A 27,156-nucleotide genomic window follows, 5' to 3' on the forward strand; every position below is an offset into this window, starting at 1 on the left:
TTACAGTGCCAATGCAAATTTTGTATTTGATGTCTGCCTCCCAAAAGCTCCAGGACCTGGCTGAAAGTTTGTTTGCCTCACAGAGAGCCTTTTAGTTATTTGGTTGCTGTCAGGCAGTTTCCCCCTTTTATCAAATCAAAGGAATGTTAGTTATTAAAGCTGAAGTAATACTTAGGTAGATACACGACATTTGACAGATGAAATTACGGAGCTGAGTAAGGTTGACTGATAGGCGGGCATCTCCCCCATTGGTAGTAACAGTCACAGGGTTGGACCAGATTTAGAACCAGAGCTCATCTTCTTTCCCGGCAATCTTTCCCGATAGTCTGCCTTTTCCAATCGACAAGAATGGTGAGCCTGGGAAGACAGAAGACCACGACTCCAGCTTCGACCACTGCGCACCCTCCTTCCCTCAAAAAGGACTTACTGAGCAGCAAAAGGAGGGCATCCGCATGGTGACGAGGGTGATGCTGTCTTTAGAAGGCAAAGACGGTCTGGATGAAATTTATTCCTTCAGGTAGGAGGTGAAGACGTGACTCTCGGTCTTCCCACATGGATCTCCCTCATCAGACGTCTCCTTAACACTGTCTTTCCCTGAGCTGTTCTTGACTTTGCAGTCATTCTTTAATAAGTGTTCCGACTTTTATCAAAGAACTCTCGAGTTCACCCCTAATCTCTTTTTATTAGTTTGTATGATTTGCACAGGGTTCTCATTTATTTCCAGGGGTGTGACTGAAGTTTGGGAGTAGATAGAGGCCTTAGAGACAGAGTGATAGACTTCATCTTTATTCCAAGCTCGGGGCACGTGTCTTGGACCAGACTTATGTTTATATATTTACTAAACCCATTTAAAACTTGTAAAGGTTCTTTTATTAGTGTATATTGGTTGTAGGTAATTGTTTTTATTGTATCTTTTCATTCACATGAATTTCGTCTTTTGATCACACTCATCCTGCTCTTTTCCTCCCATTCCTGCTGATCCCTCCTTGTCTCTGCATTTCCTTTCTACTTTCATGTCTGTTTTTGTTTTTGGTGGCCCTGATGGGTTGACCCAGTGAGGGCTGCTTAGTGGAGCATGGGTGAGGGATTACTTACAGACAACGACTGGCTCACCTGTAGTTATGCTACTGAAGAACATGTCTCTCTTCTGATCCCACCAAAAAAAGAAAAAAGAAAGAAAATCTCTCCTCCTTTCTTATAAACTGTTAGCTGCCTATAGAACCTGTGAGCTCCTCCACACCGAGGTGGAGTGTGGAAAGGCCCAGTCTTGTGTGACTGTAGCACAACACTCTACAACACTCTGCCACTTCCTCTGGTTTTTACATTTTTCTGACCCATCTTCTACAGTGTTCCCTGAGCCTGGTAGGGGATACTATACATGTCTCATTTAGGGCCGAGCGTTCAATAGGCACACACTCTTAGCACTTTGTTCACCCACAGTCCTACCTGTAGTAATTGCCGTCTACTACAAAAAGAAGATTCTCTGACCAAACCTGATGTCGCATCACTAATCTATGCACATGAACATAAGTGTTAAGGAGATGATGTGAAGGGCCTGGAAGGATAGCTCAGTGGTTAAGGGTGCTTCCTGCTCTTCCAGAGGTCGTGAGTGTGTCCTCAAGTGCACACGCCCAAACAGACACAGTCACAGACACACAATCTGAGGGGGACATCATGTCCATTTAGCAGAACAACAGTAGCTTCTTCACTAGGGCCTGGGACCTTGGTAGCCATGGGCTTTGGGATTAGGTTTACAATATACTAACTGCGGCCTTTTTTCTGGGCTGTGGACCTTAAATTCAAGCATGGGAGGCAGGGGAGTCAGTTGCCTTAACAGATGTGCTCCTGTTACATCTGTGGGCCTATTGGTTGGTTTCAGTACACAGCACCCATGCAGTGGGCTGAGACCTTTGACCACAGTTCTTCCAGCAGTCTGCAAAGCATCCTCCAGTGTTGGGAAAGCTACACAGCAGAGAACAAGCCTCTCACTCAGCACTGCTGGCTTTCTCTGTGCCCAGCGACCAAAGCCCGTGGTGCCTTCTGCAGTAGGGTCTTACTACATAGTCCTGTGGTTTTAGGGACCGCAGGAGTCTCCCTTACCAGTAAACTCCCTTCCTAGTAGAAACCTGCCCCTGTGGTTTCACTCAGTAACGTGTGGCTTCTGGGCAGCTTTATCACCCACACGGGGAACATGGCCCTCTCTGCTCGTCTTCTGATCAGCTTACAGAGGGGAGGGTTTCATTATGGCTTAGAAAGACTTAGAAAGTTTTTTTTACATTATTTGCATGTACGTGTGTGTCCACATGTGTGCCCGTTGCCCAGAAGTCAGAAGAAAGTATTGGATCCCTGGAACTGGAGTTACAAATGGCTGAGGGCCATCATATGGTGCTGCAAGAGCTGTCGGTGCTCTGAATTCCTGAGCCGTCTCTCCAGCTCCTCACAGCTTTTTCAGAGAGCCTTAGTTTGGGTTGACTCTCCATCTCCTTACCAGTCATCTGTACTTAAGGTTTCCACCTCTATAATCCTCTTTCCACCTTCATACTACGTGTTCTGTTCTACACACACACACACACACACACATATACACATACATACACACACACCCATACACCCACGTACATGTACACGTGCACACACACCCACCCACACACATACACACCACATATACATACATACACACACATATACACACTACACATACATACACACACACACCATACCACATACACATATACACATACACACACACATACCATACCACATACACATATACACATACACACACACACATACACACACCACACCATACCACACACATATACACACACCTACATACACACACACACACACACATACATATACACACATACACACTACACACGTACACAGACCCCCACCACATATACACACACCACATACACACACACACACACACACACACACACACCCACACACACACACACACACACACACCACACCAACCCCCCCCCCCACACACACACAGGGTTCAGGCTTCTTTTGTCCCCTCATATAGGCCCTTTCTGGTTTCCCAGCCTCTGTAAACTCATCTCCCACACAGTCCACATATATAGAAATCAGAAGCCAGGCTCTACCTCATACATACATGAGAATATATATTATTTATCTTTCAGAGCCTGGCTTATCTCACCTAATATATTTTTCAATTCTATCCACTTTCTTGCAGATCTATAATTTCCCTGTTCTTTAAAGCCGAATGCAAGTCTGTTATGCATGTGTGCTCCATTTCCATTATCCACGCATAAGCTGATGGCTGTCTGGGCTGGTGCCTTTCCTGATTGTGTGACCAGAACAGCAATAAACATGATATGCAGGTATCTCTGTGCTACGGTGCAGATGCCCAAAGTCGTGTAGCTGCATAGTGCCTGATTGCACAGTAACTTCCATAGTGGCCGTACCAGCAAGAACCACTTTTAATGATGAGAAATGGTGTCGTGTCTGAGACTGTCAGTGTTCCTTCACTTTTTGATGCAGGTTTTAGAGAGCATCATGGGGAGGAATATTGTGGTTTTGATTTGGGGCTTCTCTTTTTTTTTTTTCTTACTTTAGATCATTAAACAGTTTGACCAAGTCCTATTACAACAAATAAGCAGACCAAAGCCCTCTCACTTGAGTGTAGATGGTTCAAACACGTAAAATGCAAGCTCAGAATGTAAAGAATTCACAACCAGTGTCAGTGTTGATGTTATGGAGGGAATATGTCCTCCTTGGTGTTGGAAGGGAAACGAAGGCCCTGGCTGGGGATGGGGTGGGGGGTAGCGACACCTTTAATCCCACAGAGGCAGGGGAGTCCGTTCTGCTCTACAGAGCAAGTTCCAGGACAGCCAAGGCTGCACGCTGAAATCCTGACTGGAACAATAACCCAAGGGATGAAACTCCTGAGGCACCACGTAATACTGAAAGAAACTGCTTTTTCCATCAGTCTGTAGACGCTGTGGGAGAGAACATCTCTGTTCTTGTTTTCTGTTAGAGTTGGATACACACTTACTCTTGGCAAAGAATCTGGGAAGGTTACATTGGATCTACCGCCATGTTTCTGAGGAGAGAGACTTGGCAAAGGTGGCCAAGTAGTGGCTTGTGTGGATTCAGAGTCTCGGGATATGCTGCTTTTGTTTAGGAATTAATCACATTGGTCAGTTGCTATACGGAGTTCAGGGCCGTGTCACAGATCTCAGTGTGAGTAGGTCAGCAGCTGGCCTTTTTATGAGTAGCAACAGTCCACCTCTTTTTCCTCAGCTACAGTTTTTAAGTATTTCTGAAGATCTGTAATTGACAAGATACACCACAATTTTGTAAATACAGAAACCCCTGAAATTATTGGTAACTTGGAACAGAATTGTAATTTTCCAAGGGGTCATCAAAGGAATTAGCGAGAAATCCCATACAGTGAAACATCTTGACTCTTGTCACACTGTGTACAGATGTGCATTCTTAAGCTGTTTCTCTCTGTTTTGAGAATGCATGCCTTAAGTTAATGTGTTATAAGTTAATATAAATTTACTATTTTCAAAGCATCTTCCCATTTTCCCCAGCAAGCAGATAAATTATTGACTATGTTTGTGTGTCTTGGTCCTTTAAACTGCTTTGGTTTAAACCATGTAGGTCAGAACTTTGTCATTCAAATACAGTGACCGTTCTTACTTAAGTCAATTGTAAGCAACTGGATTTTTAAATTCAGTTTCTCTGAAACTCACATGTATGATCTTTGGCCTGGTGATCATAGAAATGAAAAGAGACTAAAGACTGAACATTAAGGCAAAAATTTTAATTGGAAGGAAAAGAGGCTTGAGGAAAAAGGACAGCATTGACTATGAGAAATTATATAAAAACATTTTTAAGATATCCTTTTTTCAGACTCCATACCTCATGGTTGTCATGGATGGACTAGTAATGTCTCATGAGACAGATTAGATCTGGTGCAGACGTAGTCATTTTTCACAAACCAGAAGCCTAGGTGTACCATGGACTTGGGGGTTGGGGGCTTAGGCAGAACAGCTGCTTGTTACCATGGCTACCATGGTTCTGAGCACTGGAGTCTGTTGTGGCCTCTCTGACTCTAACTTGGTAATGCCAGGTAGCTCCCCACCACTTCGTAGACTCTTTTGTCTACACCAAGGACATTAGTCATAAGGTTCGGATTATACACTTTGTGTATATTAGACCATCAATTTTTTGCTCTTTTTCTTATGGAATACCACATTCTACCTCTCCTGTAGTCTTCTGTTCTGTTTGATTAGGGGCAGAAAAAATCAGACTTGAATTTTACCCCCCCTTACTCCCCCAACACACCAAGACAGGGTTTCACTGTGTAGCCCTGGCTGTCGAGGAACTCACTTTGTAGACCAGACTGGCCTTAAACTCAGAGATCTGCCTGCCTCTGCCTCCCAAGTGCTGAGATTAAAGGTGTTCCACCATACCTGGCTGAATTTGACCCTTGTTTAATTGAAGCATACTCTATGTTAATTTATCTTCTCCCTGCCTGTCTCTGCATTAAAAACCTATAGAGCTATCTACTTTACATAAAGACCAAACAGGCTACTGATTCCTTTATTCCCTGGGTAGTATTTATGTAACTCTCTCTGTTGTGTGCATATAAAAACCATCTTGTCTTTTATTTAGGGGAGTTGGAATTAACTAATGAATTGTGAGCAGAGCGGCTGTAGACTGGTACCTTGCCTTTGATACCCAGAGCAGTGGCTGGTTCCTACTGTTGTTTTCTGGGAGTGGCCAAGCACCTTCCATGTGTGTGCCTACTCATTGGAGAATGTGTTTTTATTATCAACTCAGTGGTGTTCTTAACAAGTGTTAAGAATCATTGGTGCATCGAAAAGAAATGATCTATAATAGGAGGGCGAGTAGTTCCTTTCCCCGTCAGGACAGTGACTGGAGTTCCTCCCAAGCCAACTCTCCTGTGTCTGCCTCCTTCCCAGCCGTGCTGCCATTTTCCTACCGCCTGCTGCTTTTTCTCTCCTTATAATCAACAGCAACTTAAGTCTCATTCTAGTAAACTAAGTAAACCATCTTGTCTAAACTAACGTTAGAAAATTCTTTCAATATGTGTTTTCCGTTATTAAGTGAGAGTCTTCAGCAACTGTGCGTCTTTAAGAAGATTGAGAGGCGTTCCTTGCCCTGGCCCTGCCAACTGACCATCGGCCCCAACTTGTCTATAAGGATCGTAGCCTATAAATCGGTAGGTAGTAAAATGCATTCTTTTAAAGCAGTGTTGGCAGGCAGATAAATATGCTTATGTAAGAAGCTGACAATTCATGTGTGAGTTATTCAGAGTATAATTACTGCCTCTTTTTACTGCTCTCCCTTTTGATTTAATCTTTGTATATAGCTTTTCATCTAAAAGGCATGCGAGCAGAGCCTTTAAAAATCGTTTATAATATGGCTTGATTCCCTCTTCCTCAGGAATTCAGGCCTTTTCGTCCTTTCCTTTTAGGGGAAAGAAGCGTGGGGATTAACTTGTCGTTGTATGTCAGAGTGGAGACGTCAGTAACACACCAGAGTCATGTGTAGAGCTGTGGGGATGTGGTCATACCTAATCCAGTCATTAGTGCTCCAATAGAATAGCATCCACAGGATGTCAAAAGTGTTGTCTTTTAGTGTCAGGTTGTGTGTTGGGACTCATGTTTGCACATCAGAGTTCACTTTCAAACGTCACTTGCTTTCTGTAGTTATTTCAATTCCAGTCTGAGTGGGAATCTGATCTAAACTTCAACATGGGCTTCCTTGTTCCCCACCCTAAATATATACTAAAAATATAATTAAGTCTGAGAAATAAATATACAGACATATTTTTGTATGTTTAAGAACTTAATTCCCAAATACATGATGAGAACCACAGAGGTTATTTTAAGTTATTTTGGTTTCTGTCAAGACTAAAAGAGTGAGCCTAGGGATGAAAATAAACCCTTTCAGTTTCCTTTGTTGGTTTCTCCCGCCCTCTGACTATGGGAATATATGTGCTCCTTCTTTCTTAGTCAGTTTGAGGGTTTTCTATAGAAAGTGTATGTGTCTTCAGAAATCAGCTTGTGCCTGTAGCTTACCAAAGGAGAAAAGGGGATGTAGAGACAGTTATAAGATATTCCCATTTGAAAGAAACGGAAGTTAATAAAAGGGAAAAAGAGGATAAAGATAGCTAGGATAATTGTTCAGAGAGTCTGTCAGCCTTTCATTTTCTGTTGGCCACTACCTTGTCTCTCCTCATTTTCTATCTGACTTTTGATCATAGATTGTACAGGAGAAATTTAAAAAGAGTTGGGTAGTTGTGGACGCAAGAACTCTAAAGAAGGAAGATATACAAAAAGAGACTGTTTATTGCCTAAATGACGATGATGAAACGGAAGTTTCCAAAGAGGACACTATTCAAGGTATGACACAAGTGTCTGCACTTTCATCCAAGAGAGATTTTCTTCAAGGCGATGGGAGGCACCATAGATTGTTCACCTAGAGATGCTTTTTTTGCGATGCAGAGGTGCAGCAGAAACACTGGGTCCTCTAGGTCAGTGGGGACTCCCAGCGAGATGGCTCTTAGGAAGGACCTGTGTATTTGATCCTTCCAAATTTAAATGTGTCAAGTGACGGGACTTGTACTTGGCTTCATTCCGATGTGCAGATTCACTAGCTAGAAGGGCACTTATAAAGCGACAGAAGCAGCTTTTGCCTTTATTCTTCAAGTGCCAATCTCAGGTCTTATATCCTACTGGGTATGCTCACTTAGGGGAAAATATTATTTGTGATTATTGTCGTGGCTTATACACACTAGGCTCTTTAAAGCTGGGCTAAATATACCCAACCCATTTGGCTTAAAGAGTATGTTTAGGCGTTATCTTTATCCAGAGGACTCGGAAACTAGCTGAGAATATCTGAATATTCAAGAGCTCAAATCCTCGGATGCCAAATGATGCTTAAGATGGCAGCCGGGGCGCTTAGATCAACTTATTATCAGGTTGTGTGCCGCTTAGTGTAGTTTTAAGTTCCAGTTCTGGGGAAAAAAAATCACGTATGGTGTTAGATCTTACTGCATGCATTTAAGTGTGTGAGGGAATGGGATGGTTTGAAGCTGGTAGTGTATACAGTTATGTACAGAATATAATTAACACTTTACAATAGCTACTACTTGTTTGGTTGAGTTCAGTAGCATAGTGTAGAGCATGACTTTTGGAATTGTGGTTGAGCTGGAATCACGACCCTGTCATCCGTGGATCATTGCATTCCGGTGTAAGGACTGGCTCGCAGCGGGCAGAGGAGCATGAGTAAGGTGCAGGCCAGGCTCACAGGGCCTGTGGGGTATCTTCAGTAGCAGCCTGTATTTTCTCTTAATTGTCACACCTAATGAAGCACAGACACCGTTGCTATTTCTGCTTTCCACAGAAGGACTGTAGTAGATTCTTTTCTTACTGCTGTGACAAAAGCAACTGAAGGCAGGACAGGTTCATTTTGGCCCACAGTTTGAGGACACAGTCTGCCAGGCAGGGAAGGGAAGGTGGCAGAGATGTGAGGCCGGCTACAGCTGCGGTCAGCAAGCTGCGCTCAGTTCATGTTCTCCCTTTTGTTAAGCTCTGGACCCCAGCACATGAGACGGTGGCATCCACATGAGGGTGGGTCTTCCCGCTTCAGTTAACCCAGAGTAGTAACTTCATCACAGGTACATTTGGAGAATGTTTCATGGTGATTCCAAAATTATCCCGTCAAGTAGATGATCAAGCTTAGCCTGAAGGACCAGAGCTGAAAGATTTTCATTAACATAAAGTTACACAGCTAGCTGCACACGGGCACAGAACTCATCCGTGAGCTGTGTTCACTCCATTCTGTTCAGCACTGAGCCAATAAAGGGTTTTTGGGTGATGAGACTCGAAAGTGTATGCCTGATTTTAAAAGCACTTGGAGCCACTGATGGTTTAGGGGATTCACATATGTCTACGGTGTTTAGGAGTGTTCCATGGGGAGATGAGTGTGACAACTGGATTAGAACGAGGAGGGACTGGAGGAGAGGGGACCAGTTCTTTATGTCGTTACAAGAGAGCTCTGTTATCTGGGACAGTCAGATTCTCAGGGCAGAGCAAATTGAAGGGGAAGTGTTGGGGTCACTGTCTGTCACAGTGTGTGAAGGTCCTCAGTTCTCCTTTTACCCTCTTAGTTACTCTAATTATTTCCCTTTGCTCTGTCCTCCACTGTCTACCTACTCAATGTCTGGTTGTTCTTCTTCTTACCCAGAGAGCATCTAGTGTGTGACACGTGAGCCAAAAGTATGGTGCACAAGGCAGGAGTCTCTCTGTACCTGGGCTTCGGAGAACCAAAGTATTTGCACTTGAAGCAGAAGAACCAGAAAAAGCACAGGCAGTTTTCATGAGCACTCTGATGTAGCTAATTTAAATAAGAACATGACTGATGGTAAGAAGAAGTTAGAAAAACACTTGGTTTAGGGTCTGGGAGATAGCTGGTGAGCAAAGAGCTGCTGTGGCAAGATGAGGACTTGGGTCTGGATCTACAGGACCCACGGAAAAGCCAGGCACGGGCTGGCCTTGGTGGCACATGTCTTTAACCCCAGCACTCAGAGGCAGAGACTGGCAGATCTCTGAGTTTAAGGCCAGCCTGGGTTGCAGTGAGTTCCAGGACAGCCAAGGCTACACAGAGAAACCCTGTCTCAAAAAACACAACCAACCAAACCAAACAAACAAGTGAGTAAAATGAAATAAAGCCAGGCGTGGGAGTGCACTCTTGCCACCCCAGTGCTGGAGGGGTGGAGACAGGTGAACCCCAGGGCTGGCTAGCCAGTCAGCTGTGCTGGGCTGGAGAGCCCTGTCTCAAAGAGTAAGGTGGGGAGCAGAAGAGAAAGAATAGAGGCGAAGTTGACCTCTGACCTGTACACACACTCCCATGTGAGCACACCCGTATGTACACATGCACGTGTTTGTACCCTTTCCCCCACCTGCACACAAGTGACTGGGAAATGAAAGGAAAAGCATTCGGTTTAGATGCATGCTTAATCGTGTCTCGTGTTTCCCTGTTGAGTTTCCTATTGGAATTTTTGAATTTGTTGACATCTTTTTCAAAAAGCCAGGCATGAGGCTAGAAATTGCTTTCTTGTTTTATTAACTCCGTGACCCCAGCAGCCTAACAGGAACGAGCAGACACTGGAATACAAGGTCTGCCTTGGGACTCGCGCTGTTTCTTGGGTTTTGCTGACCCTTCCTGCATTGACCCTGGAGAGAAGCTCTGCACTCAGGAGAGCAGATGCTGGAGAACAGGGTTGGGGCTTCGCTTTTTCTTTTTCTTTTTCACTTGTAGTGGGAGCATATGAGCCCATATTCATCCAACCTAAGACACTGAAAACAAATATAACCAAATTCCAGTAATATAATAAATTCAAATCCAGGAAAGTATAGGGCTTGTCAGTTGAATGCTTTAAAAATAGAGTTTGGGCTGCTTCTGTTAGGTGGCTGCAGGTTTGTCTATTTCTAGCACGTGCTTTTGGACATTTTGTTTTGAAGATTTCTGGCAGGCTGTTTTCTCTGAGGACCTCTGGGTTTCTGAATAAATGTGCTTTTGATTATGTTTACAACTCACTCTCGTTCTGTAGTCAACACGGTTGTCTTTGGAGGATGACTAATGTGCTGTGTTTGAACCACCCTCTCCTCTGCTGGGTGATCATTAAGGTACCTAGACTGCAGAGGATGCTACCTTAAAAATGTAATTAGTCCTTAATCATCTGTAAGCGGCAGATGTGGTTGCTTTCTGCCTCTGCTCCTCCCCATCCCTACCCCCCGTTGGCCACAGGGGCCAGTAATTTGGTTCCAGGGAGCAGAAGAGACTGACTCTGTGATACACATGTATTGATGTATGTACACGTGTCTTGATGTACTTACACATGTATTGATGTATGTACACGTGGCTAACACATGCTCTGCTCTCATTTTCCAGGGTTCCGCTACGGAAGCGACATCATTCCTTTTTCTAAAGTGGATGAGGAACAAATGAAATATAAATCGGAGGGGAAGTGCTTCTCTGTTCTGGGGTTCTGTAAATCTTCTCAGGTATGGCAGAGTACGTGCCTTGAGCTTTTATTTCCAATTCATACTTATTTCTCATTCAGTCCTCTAAAATGTAGTTTGGGGATGAGTGCTGCCTTTTTTTTAATTTAAAAAGTATTAATTTCCTTGTGTGTGCATATGTGTATTTATGTATGTATGTGTGTGCATGCACACATAGGCATGAGTGTGTCCACATGTGTATGGAGGCACACACACACACATATACATATATACACATATATGCATAAACATGTATATATATGTAGTCTAGCTGGATTTTGAATGTCAACTAAATCTCAGAATATCATTTATTTTAATATCTTTTTAAAAATTATTTTTATTATGTGTCTATCCATGGCTGTGTATGGGGCATGTGTGTGAGTACAGGTGCTGGAGGGAAGGACAGGCTCAGATCCCCTAGAGCTGGAGTTAAGGCAGTTTGCGAGCCACTTGATTATAGATGCTAGGACTCAAACCCAGGTCCTCTGAAGAGGGGATCTGCGCACACTGCACCATTTCTACACTCCAGAGTGCATTGACTCATAGTTGGTCACCTTTTCCCTCAATTTCTGATGCGGGGTTCTAGGATGTGAACTTTATTCATAAGACACATGATTTTTAGGCACCAAAGTGCAGATACATTAAGTAGACAAAAGGGGACATGGAGCTGCTTACTGTGGGATCCCATATATGGTCCTAGGAAGCACGGTTCAACGATTCCCAGAGATCTTAGGTTCACTGTTCCTGAATGAATCAGAGTTAATAAATACCAATAATATTATTGTTATTGTTATTATTTTGTTTTGTTTTGAGACAGGGTTTCTCTAGTAGCCTTGACTGTCCTTGAATTCACTCTGTAGGCCATGCTGGCCTTGAACTCAGAGATGCTCCTGCCTCTACCTCACAGGTGCTGGGATTAGAAGCTTGCTCTGCCACTCCGGCAAGTATTTTTATATGTGAATTTTTCCCTAAACTCATAGAGATGAAGAGGTTTTTATTAGATAACTCGTGGGAATTATAATGAAAGTAAATACCGTCCAGTAGTCTGGATCTGTGTGCCCTGGCCCACAGGCTTTATGTAGTTTTAGTGTTGGGATGATTCAATGAGCTGTAGAATTGCTCTCATGATTATCCATACTGTCATCAGTGTCTTCAGAACTCACAGGCCAAGGCCTGGAGAGACGGCTCAGTGGTTAGGAACATGAACCACTGTGCCAGAGGACCAGACTCGGCTCCAGGCACCAAGTCCGGTGACTCACAGTTGCCTATTACTCTAGTCCAAGGGGATCTGGTGTCTTCTTCCAGGCTCTGGGGAGCACCTGTACATATAGGGCATGCATTTCACACACACACACACACACACACACACACACACACACACACACACACACACACACTTTTTTTAAACAAATAAACAAAACCTCTTTAAGCCGAACAGTGGGCAGACTTACCTAAGATCTCTAAGAGTGTACTGGAATGGGATGTGCTTAGAGAGTATAACTACTTTTGGAAGTTTAGAGCCCCTAAAAATTCTTTAAAGGAAAACTAGCTGCATTGCAACATTTGTAAGTTAATATATATTAATCTTGAGTGAAACTAACCTTACTTAGACCAGTTTGTAGAAACTGTTTCCCCTTTAAAAAAAAAGATATATCTGTATCTTTTATTTTAATGTGCATGGGTGTTTGCCTGCATGCTTATCTGTGTACCATGTGCATGCAGTGTCTGCAGAGGTCGGAAGAGGGTGCTGGGTCACTGGAACTGGAGTTAAAGGCAGTGAGCTGCCTGTGGGTGCTGGATTTGAACCTGGCTCCTCCTGAGAGCAGTCAATGCCCTTAACCACCGAGCCATCTCTCCAGCCCTTCTCTTCCTTTTGTGAGAGAGATTTCACGCTGTGTCCTGTCTGGCCTTTAATTCACAGAGATCTGTCTGCCTCTGCATCCTAATTGCTGGGATTAAAGATGTGTGTTACTACATCTGAGGAAATCACCCTTTCTGCCTATGTCTAGATAGACAGATAAGCCCTATCTCAAACACCTTTAGTATAATTCAGAATTGCTAATACTGAAATTACCTTTGTCAGGCAGGAAGTGGGGGCCTATTTTAGCTAAATAACAAAGCAAAACAGGGTGAATATAACCAAAAAGAAATACATGTCTAAGAAAGATATTTATTAATTTCAAATTTTTACTTTTAAAGTCATGATGTTCTTTCTAACATCTTTCTACTTTTTTTAACTTCCAAATCAATTTCATTTTATCGATTTTGCTTTTGAAGGAGGAAAATACTTTATTCAAGTCTGGGCTTAAGAAAATGGGTAAAGACTGTTCCATCTAAAGGAGAAGAGGCCTCCTATTCCCTGGTGTGAAGGGAGGGTATCTTTAGGTTCCCTGAGGTGGGATGAGCAGCAGCCAGGCAGGGCCCCAATCAACTTTGTTGTAAAGTTCTGTCTCAGACAAGTATCATGAAAATATTATAATCACAACTACCATTCAATGCATAATTACCGTGTTCCAACCAAGGTAAACATTTGATTCAAATTCTCAGTTAGTATTACCCTTCCAGGCACGTACTGTTGGGGCATTTTTTAGACTAGGGAATTGAGGATTAGCCTCCTTATGTAGCTAGCCCAAGACTTTATGGTGAAATGAGAGTAGACGTGGATTTTGAGCCAGGTCTCCTTGACCCCAGAGACTGTGTCATCATCCGGTGCTACTCGTACCATGTGAACTAGCACAGTTTGGGATAGACCACTGTAATACCTGCTTCCTTGTATGATCTTTCCCAAAGGACACAGGTGTTGCATGGTTTCTTTTCCATATAGAATACGACAAAATACAGATGCGCACCTTTTAACAGACTAGTGGTGTCAGTTGTATTTAAAGAAACCATACGCTCCTCCTCGCCATCTTCAGCTGGAATGCTGACAGAACACCAATTTTGGAATAAATTGGTGGGAACTGTTTTTGTGTGCGAATGGTGACTGTTTGCTAGCCAAGCACACTACCACTTGTGTGTGTGTGTGTGTGTGTGTGTGTGTGTGTGTGCGTGTGTGTGTGTGCGTGTGTGTATGTGTGTGTGTGTGTGTGTGTGTATGTGTGTGTATGTGTGTGTGTATATGTGTGTGCATGTGTGTGTGTGTGTGTGTGTGTGTGTGTGTGTGCACTGTTTACTTAAAACATCAGGCAGTTTTTCAGTTCTCTTGCTAACTTGTCCAGTGTTCTGGGTAGATAATTGTGAGACAGAAAAGACCGTGGCAATTAGCTTCCCTCCAGATTCCTGGCTGTTCTTCTAAAAAGTCATTTAGGTGTACTAGATAAAGATATCATTAGCTATTTCATTCTTTTTTTTTTTCTTCTTTTCTTTTTCTTTTTCGGAGCTGGGGACTGAACCCAGGGCCTTGCGCTTGCTAGGCAAGTGCTGTACCACTGAGCTAAATCCCCAACCCCTCATTAGCTATTTCTTAAAGTTTGTTTTTACTTTTACTTATGCATGTATGTGTGTGTGCCTCTGTGTAGCTATGTGCACGTGAATGCAGGGGCTTGTGGAACCCAGAGATGTTGGATTCCCCTGGAGCTGGAGTTACAAGGGGTGTAAGTCACCTGAACATGAGTGCTGGGAACCAAACTCTGGGACTTTGCAAGAGCTGTATGTGCACCTAACTTCTGAGCCATCTCTCCAGCTCCCTCATTAGCTGTTTTTTGAATAAATCAAGGACTGTTATAAATTCTCACATGGTAGGGAGGTCTCTTGAGTATGCTGTACTGGACGTGTAGGGTTATTCTTGTATGTCTTAGCATAGTGGTTTTCAGCTGGGACGTAGAAGTGGGAATGAGGGGTATCTTTATTATGTGGACCTCACATCTTTGAAGCTCGATGTGCTTGAGCCGCAGTTACTATGATGTGCTCCTGGTTTCTCGGCTTCAGAGGAAAGAGTACAGGAAAAAGCAGATGAGAAACGGTGCCCAGTACCACACATGGCACGTCCTTCTAAGCAAGCCCCAGTCTGCAGCTCCACAGACAGAGCTTGGCGGATGGGTGTAGGACTTGTGATTTCAGGAATGTTAACATTTGTTTTCTAATCAGCTATTGGTAGAATTCTGTGACCCTGGTTGCATTTCAAGATGTGGGAGAAGGAACAGCGGTACATTTTCTGTACCCATTTCCCTGCCCCAAGTCTGCTCAGAATTGGCTCCTCCTTTGGTCGTCTGCAGTGCACCAGGGGCTTGTCGCCGCTCCTGAGGACTTTGTTCCTAAGAGACTTTAGGAGACAGGCTTTGCAGTCGCTCGTGTCTTCACCTCTCCTTTGCGCTGTGCCCTGGCACTGCTCTAACAGTGAACTCTGTTCCCCTCACTCCAGACTGCTAGTCACTGGGATGTCTGCCGTGGAGCCAGCGTATAGATCTTGTTTTATGTGTTCGTTTTTCCAAGACATGTTCATTTTTATGTGTGTGGGTGTTTTGTCTACATGTATGTATAAGCATCATGTGCATGGCTGGTACTCTGTGTAAGAGCAGCAAGTGCTCTCTCCAGCCTTTACACTTTTCTTGTGGCTAGTTCCTGCTTCCCCTCTGAAACCCTCACAAGCTAGCCCAGTGCCCTGTGTTGGACGGTAATACAGCATTGCATTTAGTTACACAACTGTTTAGGCTTTTGAAGGACATGGTTATGTCGTGCTCATTCCTCTGTTTTACTATATAGCATATAAGACAACCTGGGCCCTGCACTGGGTGCCCATCGAGTTGAGCTTCAAGTGCTACGTTGTTTCTAGTCACTCTTGATATTTACCAGCAAGGACATTTTGAGCAGACATTTAGCAACATGTGACCTTACAGTGGTATATATGTCAAACCATTTTCTTCTCTTGTGTAATCTCGTAGGTTCATAGAAGGTTCTTCATGGGACATCAAGTTCTGAAGGTCTTCGCAGCGAAGGATGATGAGGTGAGTTTGGTTGGAGCTTTGAGATAGTGCTACAGATCGATCTGTTATTTTAGGAAAGTGGGCTGTTCATGGCCCTTGTTTGTTTGTTTGTTTGTTTGTTTGAAACAGGGTTTCTCTGTGTAGCTGTGGCTCCTGGAACTCACTTTGTAGACCAGGCTGACCTTGAACTAAGAAATCGTCCAGCCTTGGCCTCCCAAGTGCTGGGGTTCAAGGTGTGCACCACCACAATGGCCTGCCTTTGTGTTCTTAAATGACGTGAATATCCGAAACAGCTGTGGGAAAGTCATCGACCTTTAACTCTGACAATGGAGAGATGATGAATGAGTTCGTTTCAGCTTGAGGGACATAGTCTTTCACAACAGCACCCTCTGACCAGATTAACGTAGGTGTAGGTGTCAGCTGTTAAGGGGTTTTGGGCCAGGTTGACCCTTGTCTCTCATGAACACTGTGGACCTGGAGAAGTGTTTCTGGTCTGTGGCTGATTTCCCTGGTCTCCCACGTTCTCAAGGTTTTCTGTTGTCAGGCCGGTTTATTCCTGGCTAACAACTTTGACTTTTACATCCTACACTCGCACGTAGCTCTCTGTACATATTTTCTTTCTGAAATATTAAGTCAGCACTCAGTGTTTTGTTGGTGTGTTGATCTTAGCTGGAAAATTCCAATACAGAATGTTAACACAGCTTAATCGGGCTCCTAAAATTCAAAGGTGTTTGCATTAGAAAATAGTGAACTTAATATAGAAAATTTGTTCGGGGTGGGAGGAGGGTATCAGTGACCTCTTTTTCTCCACGCTTCTGGAACGTGGCTGGCTGCTCACCTAGTAGGCGGTCATGTCAGTCTGAGAACAGTTAACATTAGAAGATGCTTGCCTTCTACTCTACTGGGTGGGGGTGAGTTCTTTACAACACGTCAACACGTTGATGACGTCATACTTGAGAATTCTAGTTCATGATATTCTTCTGAATCAGCCTTAGAAATTGTGCTGGTCTGGTCTGCTGTGTATTGATAATTTTAAACTTTTTAAACTCCAGTTGTGGATTTAACTCCCACTTGGTTTTTGGGTTTTTTTTGTTTTGTTTTGTTTGTTTTTCACCAAGGAAGTTCTGGTCACCTTTTGCGAGTTCTGTTGCAGCATGATGTCGAGGCCCCTGAGCCAATGTCAAACGAAAACAGAGACAAGTTTCTAAGGAAGCAGCTTGTGTTTGGAATAAAGACGGGGATTGTATCTAGGACCCGTGGGCATGGGCGTGGCAGTCTGTGTACTTGGATAATGGAGGAGAGTTTGGGGGGTTTATTAGGACCAGGAAAACCCATGCAGCTGTTATGAAGATTCCTTATTGGCACTTTTGGTGCTTTAGGAACTTGGTGAGCTCTGATGGGTGAGCTGTGGAGGCTCCTAGGTAACGCCAGTCCCAAGGTTCTAGCTGGCTGGCGTGCACTCAGTAAGTACAGGTTTATCCAAATGAAGGGCATGCCACCCCTGATTGGTTTCTGGTGACCTGGGTATTTCTGCTTTCCCATGATCCTTTGATTCTATTTTTGTGGTTTGTGATAGATACGACCCAATTTTGTAAATAAATTGTCACATATCACTTTGAAGTTTCTAAAGAAAAGACACTGTCATTTCCTAATAGCTCTTTAGTATCTGAGGTTTTTCTAGGGTGGTTGAAAACTGATACTGTCTAATCTGAGCTTTTGAGATAAATAGGGGAAGAGGGAGAGCATGCTGTATGAGGGCTCCCAGTAGAACATGCACGCCGCAGACTTGTGTGGGTAGGTGGAGGAGTGGGAGGACGATGGATGACAGATGTAATAGCAGTCTTCAGACATTGTGAGGAGGATCACGTGGAATAGAAATTAATCTGTGCTTCCTACCAGAGACGTGAACGGAGACCAACAGGTGGGGAGCTTCGTTCCAAATGAATTATTCTGTCATCAAAGATTACCAACTCCAGATGGATTGCCTTCTTGTGAGGTTGTCTTGTGTCCATCCATGGAGGTTTTCCAGCAGAGTCTCCAATAGCACCAGCCGTGTGCATTGTAGGGGTCATTAAAGTGGGTGAATATTATTGTTTTTCAGTTAAAATATTCCGTGATTCAGTGACTAACTCCTTAAAATGTTTTCTCTGGCTCTTGGCTTATAGTTGTGTGTGTGTGTGTGTGTGTGTGTGTGTAGAATACATATCTGTGCTGACTTGCACTGTGTGTGCAGAAGAAGGGCAGAGGAAAGTAAAGGAATGGGGACTCAGTGGATTTAAATACAGGCTCAATGTTGTTACAATACAGAGACGGTCATTAACCCATTGTTCTTTATATTAAATATTCTGACTGGCCCTGTCAAAGACACACAAATTCAAATTCCAAGCAAATTAGAAATTTGCTTATCTGGTCCTCTCTTATGGGACTTAGTATTAGAACAGGCATGTTCTATTTGGTACATCTTTCATTCCCACTAGTAAAGATATATTCGCTCAGTGAAGTCCTCTCTGCTCTGTGATGGGGCCTTGACACCTAGCAAAGAATAGGCTTGACATAAGTATTCCTTGAAACGGGACGGAATTTATCTATTATCAAATCTGTAGACTATTTTGATGACAAGATATTGAAGCCATAGGTTTTTATGAAGGGATGGGACACACATACCTAACTGTGAAACAGGCTAGCTATGATAGTGTTCAGAAACTTGGAAGATGAAGCTTACTTAGTAAGGCGAATCTGCAATGGGTTGTTGCTAGAAGGAAATTATATGAGCAGAGGCACCCAGGGGAAGCAAGGCACAAGATACAGCCCTGGTCACTGATCAGCTCTGTGATGTTGGAACAGAGCTGTTAGAGGTTTGTGGAAGAGACCGACAGGTCTTGTTGTCTGTGAGGAGCTCTCAGGAGCTGCACTCGTGCTGATACGCTCTCCTCCCTCACTGCAGGCAGCAGCTGTTGCACTTTCTTCCCTCGTTCATGCTTTGGATGAGTTAAACATGGTCGCCATCGTCCGCTACGCCTATGACAAAAGAGCTAATCCTCAAGTTGGTGTAGCCTTCCCTTGCATTAAGGATGCCTATGAGGTAAGACACACGGGCCTTTGCATCGTCCCTGTCCCCTTCCCGTCTTTTCTTTTTTAAATATTTTCTGCAGTTCCGGGGATCCGGCCCATCCATGCCAGGGCCTCCGGCCTGCAGGTCTGTGCTCACTACTGGACTGTTGTCCTCTGTCCCTTTACCCTAAACACTGCTTTGGGATGTGGTTAAATACGTATTCTAGTTCTGTAGGTCTAAGTGGGAACCATTTTCTGAATTTCTTGCAAACTCCCAGACGATGTTGGAGTTGCTGGCCTGTGAACCGGGCTTTCAGTTAGAAAACAACACGATTCATGAACACATTTAAGGAGGGGCCCATTAAACCAGCGAAGGGGAAAGCAGGGCCGTCTCTTAGTTTTCATCCCTTTGGCCTTTTCAGAGCCACTTGGGAAGAGAAATCACCTCCAGTTTAGCCAGTAAGGACCATGAATAAAGGTTGGGGGTGTGGTTTCACTGTGATCCGGTGAACGTCCATGCATTTGAGGCTCTCTCGTTTGAGGTACAGGTCAGGCTTGTTTATTTTCCTGTTCCTCTGAGAACTCCATGCGGCGGGACTGTGAGAGAGGGTAGGGACGGTGACTTACCCGGCAGATGCTGGCCATCCAGTTTTCCCGTTGGTTCTGCTTGGTTCTGTGCGTTTAGGTTACTTATCAGCCTTCCTTGGAGGCATTTATTTTATATCTGATATCTGCCACGCTGTTTGCAACTGTGAACTCACTAGTAGGCGGCCACATTCCTTATTTACCGTGTGTCAGATTTGCACACGGTTTTGAACTATTTCCGCTGTGTCCCTTCCACAGCGTCTGGGACCGCTTGGATATATCTGCATTAATTTGATGGCTTCTGCTTGTTGACTCCTCTCTCTCTCGTTAGTGTTTAGTTTATGTGCAGCTGCCTTTCATGGAAGACTTGCGGCAATACATGTTTTCCTCACTGAAAAACAATAAGAAGTGCACCCCCACAGGTAAGTCTATTCCATTTAGCTCACTAATGGCTCTGCACGCAGACGCTTCTTGGGAAATCACCTGGTTGCAGCTGTGGCCTGGGCCAGGACCTCATGGGGGGAATGAAGTACTTGGCTTCTAATCACAGCAATCATGACGAAGATGGTTCAGCAGGTGTTCTGACAGGGGGCAGGCTCTCCCAGCCTTCCAAACCGTCTGGTTTTCCCTGCTGAATCTGAGGAGCAGGTTGTCGGGTGTCTGCTCTCCAGTTGTAAGCAGAAAGCTTGCTCCTGTGGAAGCGAGCGTACGTGCCCCTGCATCCTGAGTGCAGTTCGATGTGGCGGGAGCGACAGTGGCTGTACACAGCGTGCTCTGTCCTCTTTGTTCTTCCTTTGTAGTTTATGACCGCAGTTCAGTTCCTACTGTGGCTGGTCGTGAGCTTCCAGGAGTTACACCTGCAGCCATCTGTCAGCGTGCCAGAGTGAGCCTGGCAGTCACAGGTGGCTTCTAGGCAGCTTGTCACCGTTTGTGTAGTTGTGGGCAGAATGTAAAAAACAAAAGAAAAAACAAAAAACCAAAACTACCAAAAATAAACAACAGATGATGACGAGGTCTTAAGGTCATCCAGAGAGATATAGCTAATGATAATGGATGCTTTAGGCCAAGGCTTCTATACTGTCTGTGTCAATGTAGGGTCAGGGAATTTTAAGGTGACTTTGCAAATGGGGTTCTCCCTGTGCATTCTTAGGGCTGGGCCACTTGGGAACAGTATGCTATAAAAAAAAAAAAAATCCAAAGAAAAACCAAGAAATCAAATGGGTCCCTGGGGCTAGTGTCCTTTTCTCTAGAGCTAAATGTCTTTCTGTCATGACAGAGGCACGTGTGGACCTGAATGTTAGAGAAGTTGTTGCTGTGTTGTTGATTGTGTGTCTGCCTCTTGATTCCATGCTAATTAACTAAGGATTCATTGGGGATTGAATTCAGAATCTCACGCACACCGTGCAGTCAATCTAATCACGGAGCCCTACTCCAGCCCTCATTCCAAACTTGTTGAGAGGTTATCTTATGAATCAGCCTGAGTCTGAAAGTTGAACACCTTTTGATCAGTTGACTTATTTCCTATGTCTTAATGAATTTTCTTAAAGCTGTTGGCAAATCTCCCACGTTGATGTTTATGGGGGAGTTTATGACACCAGTGTGATCTAGCAAGAGAGAGAAGCTGACTGTGTCGTGGGTGGGACTCACTGAATGTCCCCTTGTGCAAGTAATGGCTTCAGAGTTGCCTGATGGGCCCTAGCTCATTGTTTGAAGCCACCTGTGGCAGGTTCAGACAAGCAGACAGTACCTTGTGATAAGTAACTTTCATCTTGTCACACTAAAGGAGTAGATAGAGAACAGAAGTGTTAAGTACTGTTTAGAAAACACTCTTCTGCCATTGGCCTGACATTGACATTAGAAACAGTATTCTACTTGAACGGCTCTGCAAACTGCTGTGAACCAGCAAAGTGCAAGGCACACATGTGGTGGGGAAGTCAGAAGCTTTTTGGGGAAGACTTGCTTCTTGTCCATGTAGCTGTGGGCTGTGCCATTTGTATTGACTTGGTAGATTTTATTGAAGGGCAGTTGCTAGGTATTAAGTGAGACCTCAAAGAGACACCGTCATGGTTCTGCCATGAAGGAACTTTAGCGTCTGAATGGAAGTTGTTTGTTTAAATTTTTTTCTCTTTAACTAATTACTATTTTGAAAGCATTACCTCATTGGATACTAAGTATTTTGTTTAAATTTCCATAGAGAAGTGATTTTATTATTGAATTTTCTTATGGCAGAGTTATTTTTCTGGAACACACTCTTGCTTTTGTTATCATACTCTATTGACAAAGGTTGACTGAATGGTAGAACTGGAAAAGAGTCAAGAGAGCATCTACTCTCTGTTTTCTTCTTCTTCTTCTTTTTTTTTAATGATTTATTTATTATATATCAGTACACTGTAGCTGTCAGACACACCAGAAGAGGGCATCAGATCTCATTACAGATGGTTGTGAGCCACCATGTGGTTGCTGGGATTTGAACTCAGGACCTCTGGAAGAGCAGTCAGTGCTCTTAACTGCTGAGCCATCTCTCCAGGCCTGTTTTCTTCTTCTTAAGACCAGGGTTCATCCTGTAGCCCTGGCTGCCCTGGAACTCACTATGTAGACCAGGCGTGTCATGAAGTTTTAGAGGTCTGCTTGCCTCTGCCTCCTGAGTGCTGAGATTAAAGGTGTGTGCTACTATGCCTGGTTAATGAGCTATTTTTTTTTTTTTGAGATTTATTTTTATTTTATGTGTATATGTATTTTGCTTGCATGTATGTCTGTATAGCGTCATACATGCTTAGTGCCCATAGGCACATAGAAAATGATGTTAGATTGACCAGAACTGGGTCACACCTGATTGTGGGTGCTGGGGATCAAATCCTGGTCCTTTAGAAGAGCAGTCAGTGCTCTTAACTTTTGTGCCATCTCTTCAGCCCCCAGGTAAAAACCCTTCTCCTCCTCTACCTCCTTCTCTTCCTCAGTCGTCGTTATTCTTCTTCCTTCTTCCTCTTCTTTCTCTTCATCCTCATCCTCTTTATCTTCCTTTGTGTTGCACTTACATTTAACCTAGGGGAATAAGTTTCTGTTTCTGTTTTTGTTTTTGTTTTTGTTTTTTGTTTTTTTGAGACAGGATTTTTCCATGTATCCTTAGCTGTCCTGGAACTTACTCTATTTCAGGCTGGCTTTGAACTCATAGAGTTTCACCTGCTTCTGCTTCCTAAGTGCTAGGATTAAAGGTGTGTACCACCACTGCCTCAACTAGTCTGACTATCTCTTTTTTCAGATGAGAAAACCGAGAGTCAGGCTAAGTATTTACACACTAGGGAGTGCTCTTTGGCAGAGTGGTCCTGTGCGAGCTGCCAGCATTGCTGCATTCAGAAGTGAAGAGCAGTTCATTTTGATAGAGAATGATAGAAATAATTCGTTTTCCCCTTTCACTTCTCTGCTTATCATTGTTTTAAGAGGCACAGCTGAGTGCGATCGATGATTTGATTGATTCCATGAGCTTGGTAAAGAAAAACGAGGAAGAAGACATCATCGAAGACTTGTTTCCAACCTCCAAAATTCCAAATCCTGAGTTTCAGCGGTTGTACCAGGTGAGAAAGGAAAGGTCATCCCATTATGTTTTCCTTTCCCTTCTCTCTTCCCTCTCCCCATCCCTGCCTTTATTTCTTTTTGACATGGGATCTCACTATTTATCCCTTGCTGGCCTAGAACTCAGTAAGTAGACCAGACTGAGTTTGAACTCATAGCGATCTGCTTGCCTCTGCCTCCTGAGTTCTGGAATGGATACAAAACCATAGTTTAGCTGCTCTATGGAAACAATGAGGAAATGAGGAGGAAGAGATCCTTGGACGTGGGTTTTATGGAAGCCCCCTCTGAGGTAAAAACCTTGGATGGAGATCTAAAAGAAGAAGGGTGCATGATGGGAGGCAGGCATGGTGCAAGCCAGTTCCATTTGTGCGGAGAGAACTCAGAGTCCAGAAACCACTTCTAGATCTGTGTGTGGACAGGATTTTCCCGACAGGACTCTAGGCATCCAGGAAATAAGGCCAACAGTTCACAAATGGAACCTCATGAAATTAAAAAGCTTTGCACACAAAAGGAAACAGTTAATGGAGCGAAGAGACAGCCAGAGAGAGGGAGAAGAAGGCTTGTCAGCTATTCCTCCACAGAGGATCAATATCTAGAATGGACGGAGAACCCACTGACAAGGCCCGATGAAGCTCAAGGGGGAGTGAGCAAAGCAGGAGGTGAAGTAAAGGAAGAAGGGAAATAAGCGAGCATACTGTGGAGAGGGAAGGTTGGTGTGTGGAGGGGATGCTGGAGCGAGGAGCATGTGTTGAGCTTGTAGGATACTGACTCCTAGGTGATATTCTGTTGAGCCCAAGAATCACTTTTTTTTTTATACAGACCTTTAGATAGCATTTTCTTTATTGTATGGAAACAGTTCATGGAATAGAATAAGTAGAATGCTTTGTGATATGAATTAGTAGTTTGAAATTTTAAGAACTACTCAGCTCCTTTTTCTTTTCTTTCAAAATTACCAATCTGTAAGTAGTTTAAACGTGGGAGTAGGGCTGGGTATAGCTTAGTGACAGAGCATGTGCCTGTCATGTGCAAGACCCTGGGCTCAACCCATGGCAGTGATAAATAAAGTGGGCTGGTTGGAGCCTTCTTCACAGGAGGGGACCTCAATGGGCTGTCTCTCTTCATTGTTTCTTAAGGGCATCTTGTTGCTTACCTGGCTCTATTGTCAGAGCAGTGGTTCTCCACCTGTGGGTCTCAACCCATTGGTTCTGTCAACCCTTCCCCAGGGGTCACTTACCGGATAGCCTGTATATCATTATTTACATTATGATTCCTAACAGTAGCAAACTTACAGTTATGGAGTAGCAACAAAATCATTTTATGATTGAGGTCGGCACAATATAAGGAGCTCTATTAAAGGGTTAATCAGGAAGGCTGAGACCCACTATTAGAGTGCTGCTTTTTTGTTAAATACAAGTGTTGCCCAGGCCTGACTTAGACTGATGCAAACAGATGACTGAGTGGACAATGGCCGGTGCCCAGTTCCACTCACTTGGACAGTAGATGGCCTGCCTCACCGTTGGTCCTCTCCCCACTCTTGGTGTTTCTTTCTGTTATCCCTGTCAACAGCGTATGCCCTAGAGAAGAGCATTTAGTCTCCCAGTCAATACCATTAGATACTTAGCATATGCTGGGCATATTTTCCGTGCTTACAATTCAGCAGTGCACAAGAGAAGATACCTGTTTTCAAGAGGAAGGGCTAGATAATACATAGGTGAACTAAGTGATTGATGAGATGATTTTAAATAAATGCCTGAAAAACTCAAAATTGGGAAATGTTAGAATAAGACTAGACAATAGCTTGCAAGCCAAGAGGTTGCTTCATATGCAGTGTCAGGGAACGGCTTTCCGAGAAGCTAACATTTGAGCAAAGACCAACATGATAGAGAGGGGCCAACTCCACAAGACCTGGGACAGGCCGAGGACACGGAAGGAGTATCACCCAAGGACCCAGAGGCAGGAGTGAACCCAGAAGAGCTCATCTTTAATCGACTGTGAATGAGGAGGCAGAGGGCAGGGAATGGTTCTGCATCTTGCAGGACTTCCTGGGTTGTGGTAAGGAGCTTGGACTAGTTACTTTTGTGCCTCCAAAGTACTTGAAGGAAATAAGGAAGGATGATTTCCTTTGACTTGGTTTCAGGGGTTCTCACAGCTGGGAAGGCAGGGCAGAACTCCCTGAGTAGTTTATAAGATGAGGGTCCCTCTAGGAGGTTTACGGAGGGGTTTGCTTCTGTGTTGAGTCTGTTTTTATAGCTGGTTATAGATGTGACCAGTGTTCTCTGAGCCATACCGTTTGCCTCTGCTGTTTGGCATGAGTCTCCTAGCCCTTCGATTAGAGATGGAGGGTTCTGACCAGAAAACAGAATCCACATCAAAGTCCTTAACTCGTTGTACTTTCCCTACAGTGTCTGCTGCACAGAGCCTTACATCTCCAGGAGCGGCTGCCCCCAATTCAGCAGCACATTTTGAATATGCTGGATCCCCCCACTGAGATGAAAGCAAAATGTGAGATTCCACTCTCTAAAGTAAAGACCCTTTTCCCTCTGACGGAAGTCGTTAAGAAAAAGGACCAAGTGACTGCTCAGGATGTTTTCCAAGACAAGTAAGTACCTGATGTGGTCACCTTGGGGTGACCTTGTAGCAATGCCAGGGGGTGGGGGGATGGTCAGGGCCAGAACCACAGCAAGTCTGGGATTACTGGAATTATGGTGCTTGTGAGCATACACACATGTGTATGTGTAAGTCAGAACAATTTGGATGTTGGTTCTAGGATCAAATTCACGCTGTCAGGCTTGTGTCAGGCTTGGCAGCAGGTTACCCTGCTGGTGTTGAACTGTCCCTTTTCTAAAGTGAAGAGCTGGGGGTGGGAAGGGCAGGCTGCATGGCACCAGGTTTCTGTTGGGGGTGTGTGGTTAAGTGTCAGTGAGATCTTTGGAGGAGAACCATGACAACCGTGACCCTTTAGCTGTTCTGTTAGTGGGTCACTGACGTGCTTGCCCCATGGCATCAGGGAGGCCTTTGCAGGTTAAGGAGTGGGAGGTGCTTCGTATGGTACACGAGCTAAGCCTGCGAAGGGTTGATAAACTGTTTCTTCTTCACATTTTGTTCTGAATCTATATTAATCTCCATCTAAATAAAAGTAAACTAGAAAAAATATTCATGTGCAGAATCCTTTGGGTGTGTGACATTGACTTTCCAGAATTCATCCAACTGGTTATTGGGATTTTTTTCTTAAGCCCCAAATCATGTTTCTTTCTGCTGCATTTTGAGATTTGGCATCAGACCATGATCTCTCCCCGCCACCCCCACTTTCATTGGTTTCCTTCCCACAGCTGTATCTTCATTGACAAAGAAAGGCATATTATTTATAAATACCCAGTGGGAAAGGAAGAGTGATTTCCAGAAACTTTCATTGGTTTCTATAAATCAATGTTTAGTGAATTATTGTACAAGTTGAATAGAAAGCCTTGCATTTTTCATAGCTTCCCAGAGGTAAATATTCCAACGTTTGTGAGATTTTGAAGGAAAGAAGAAAAAACAGAACAGACTAAACTGGATTGATCCTGTTCCACGTCCTCCCCTCACACCCTGGAGAGCTTTGCTGCCCTTTTTATTCTGTCTTGCTTTCTCCTACACAGGACGCCTGTCCCTAAAATTCCACCCCACCTCCATCTCTCTCTGCCTGCTCGCCACTGGGTCCAGCCGAGAGCAGCTCAATGAAGTCTGCGGCCCTCTTCCTGTGGCACCTTGCCCTGGTCTCCCTGCAACCACACGGCTGTTCTCTCCCCATATTAAACTTCAGTTCGTGATCTTGATTACCTTCTGGGACTATGGGAAAGAAATAGACCGTTTTCTCCTCTTCCTTCGATTAAAATGTAAATTAGCTGGTTAAGAAATAAACCACGGAGCCGCACAGGGCAGTTTCCTGTGATTTGATCCCTCACTGATTACAC

The 27,156-nt window shown here is 44.1% G+C and overlaps 1 protein-coding gene across 1 annotated transcript in view; it reads left to right on the forward strand.

Moving 5' to 3' along the window:
* Positions 1-27,156, forward strand: part of Xrcc5 (X-ray repair cross complementing 5) — an 87,312-nt gene that overhangs the window by 11,348 nt on the left and 48,808 nt on the right. The window contains exons 6-14 of the mRNA XM_032901317.1: positions 326-517; positions 6,115-6,229; positions 7,277-7,415; positions 10,969-11,081; positions 15,959-16,021; positions 18,945-19,082; positions 19,968-20,058; positions 23,075-23,208; positions 25,609-25,805. Of these exons, the coding sequence (XP_032757208.1) occupies positions 326-517; positions 6,115-6,229; positions 7,277-7,415; positions 10,969-11,081; positions 15,959-16,021; positions 18,945-19,082; positions 19,968-20,058; positions 23,075-23,208; positions 25,609-25,805 (1,182 nt within the window). The remainder of the gene's footprint in view (positions 1-325; positions 518-6,114; positions 6,230-7,276; positions 7,416-10,968; positions 11,082-15,958; positions 16,022-18,944; positions 19,083-19,967; positions 20,059-23,074; positions 23,209-25,608; positions 25,806-27,156) is intronic.

Source organism: Rattus rattus, chromosome 4 (genome assembly GCF_011064425.1).
Source record: "Rattus rattus isolate New Zealand chromosome 4, Rrattus_CSIRO_v1, whole genome shotgun sequence".
Lineage (NCBI taxonomy): Eukaryota > Metazoa > Chordata > Mammalia > Rodentia > Muridae > Rattus > Rattus rattus.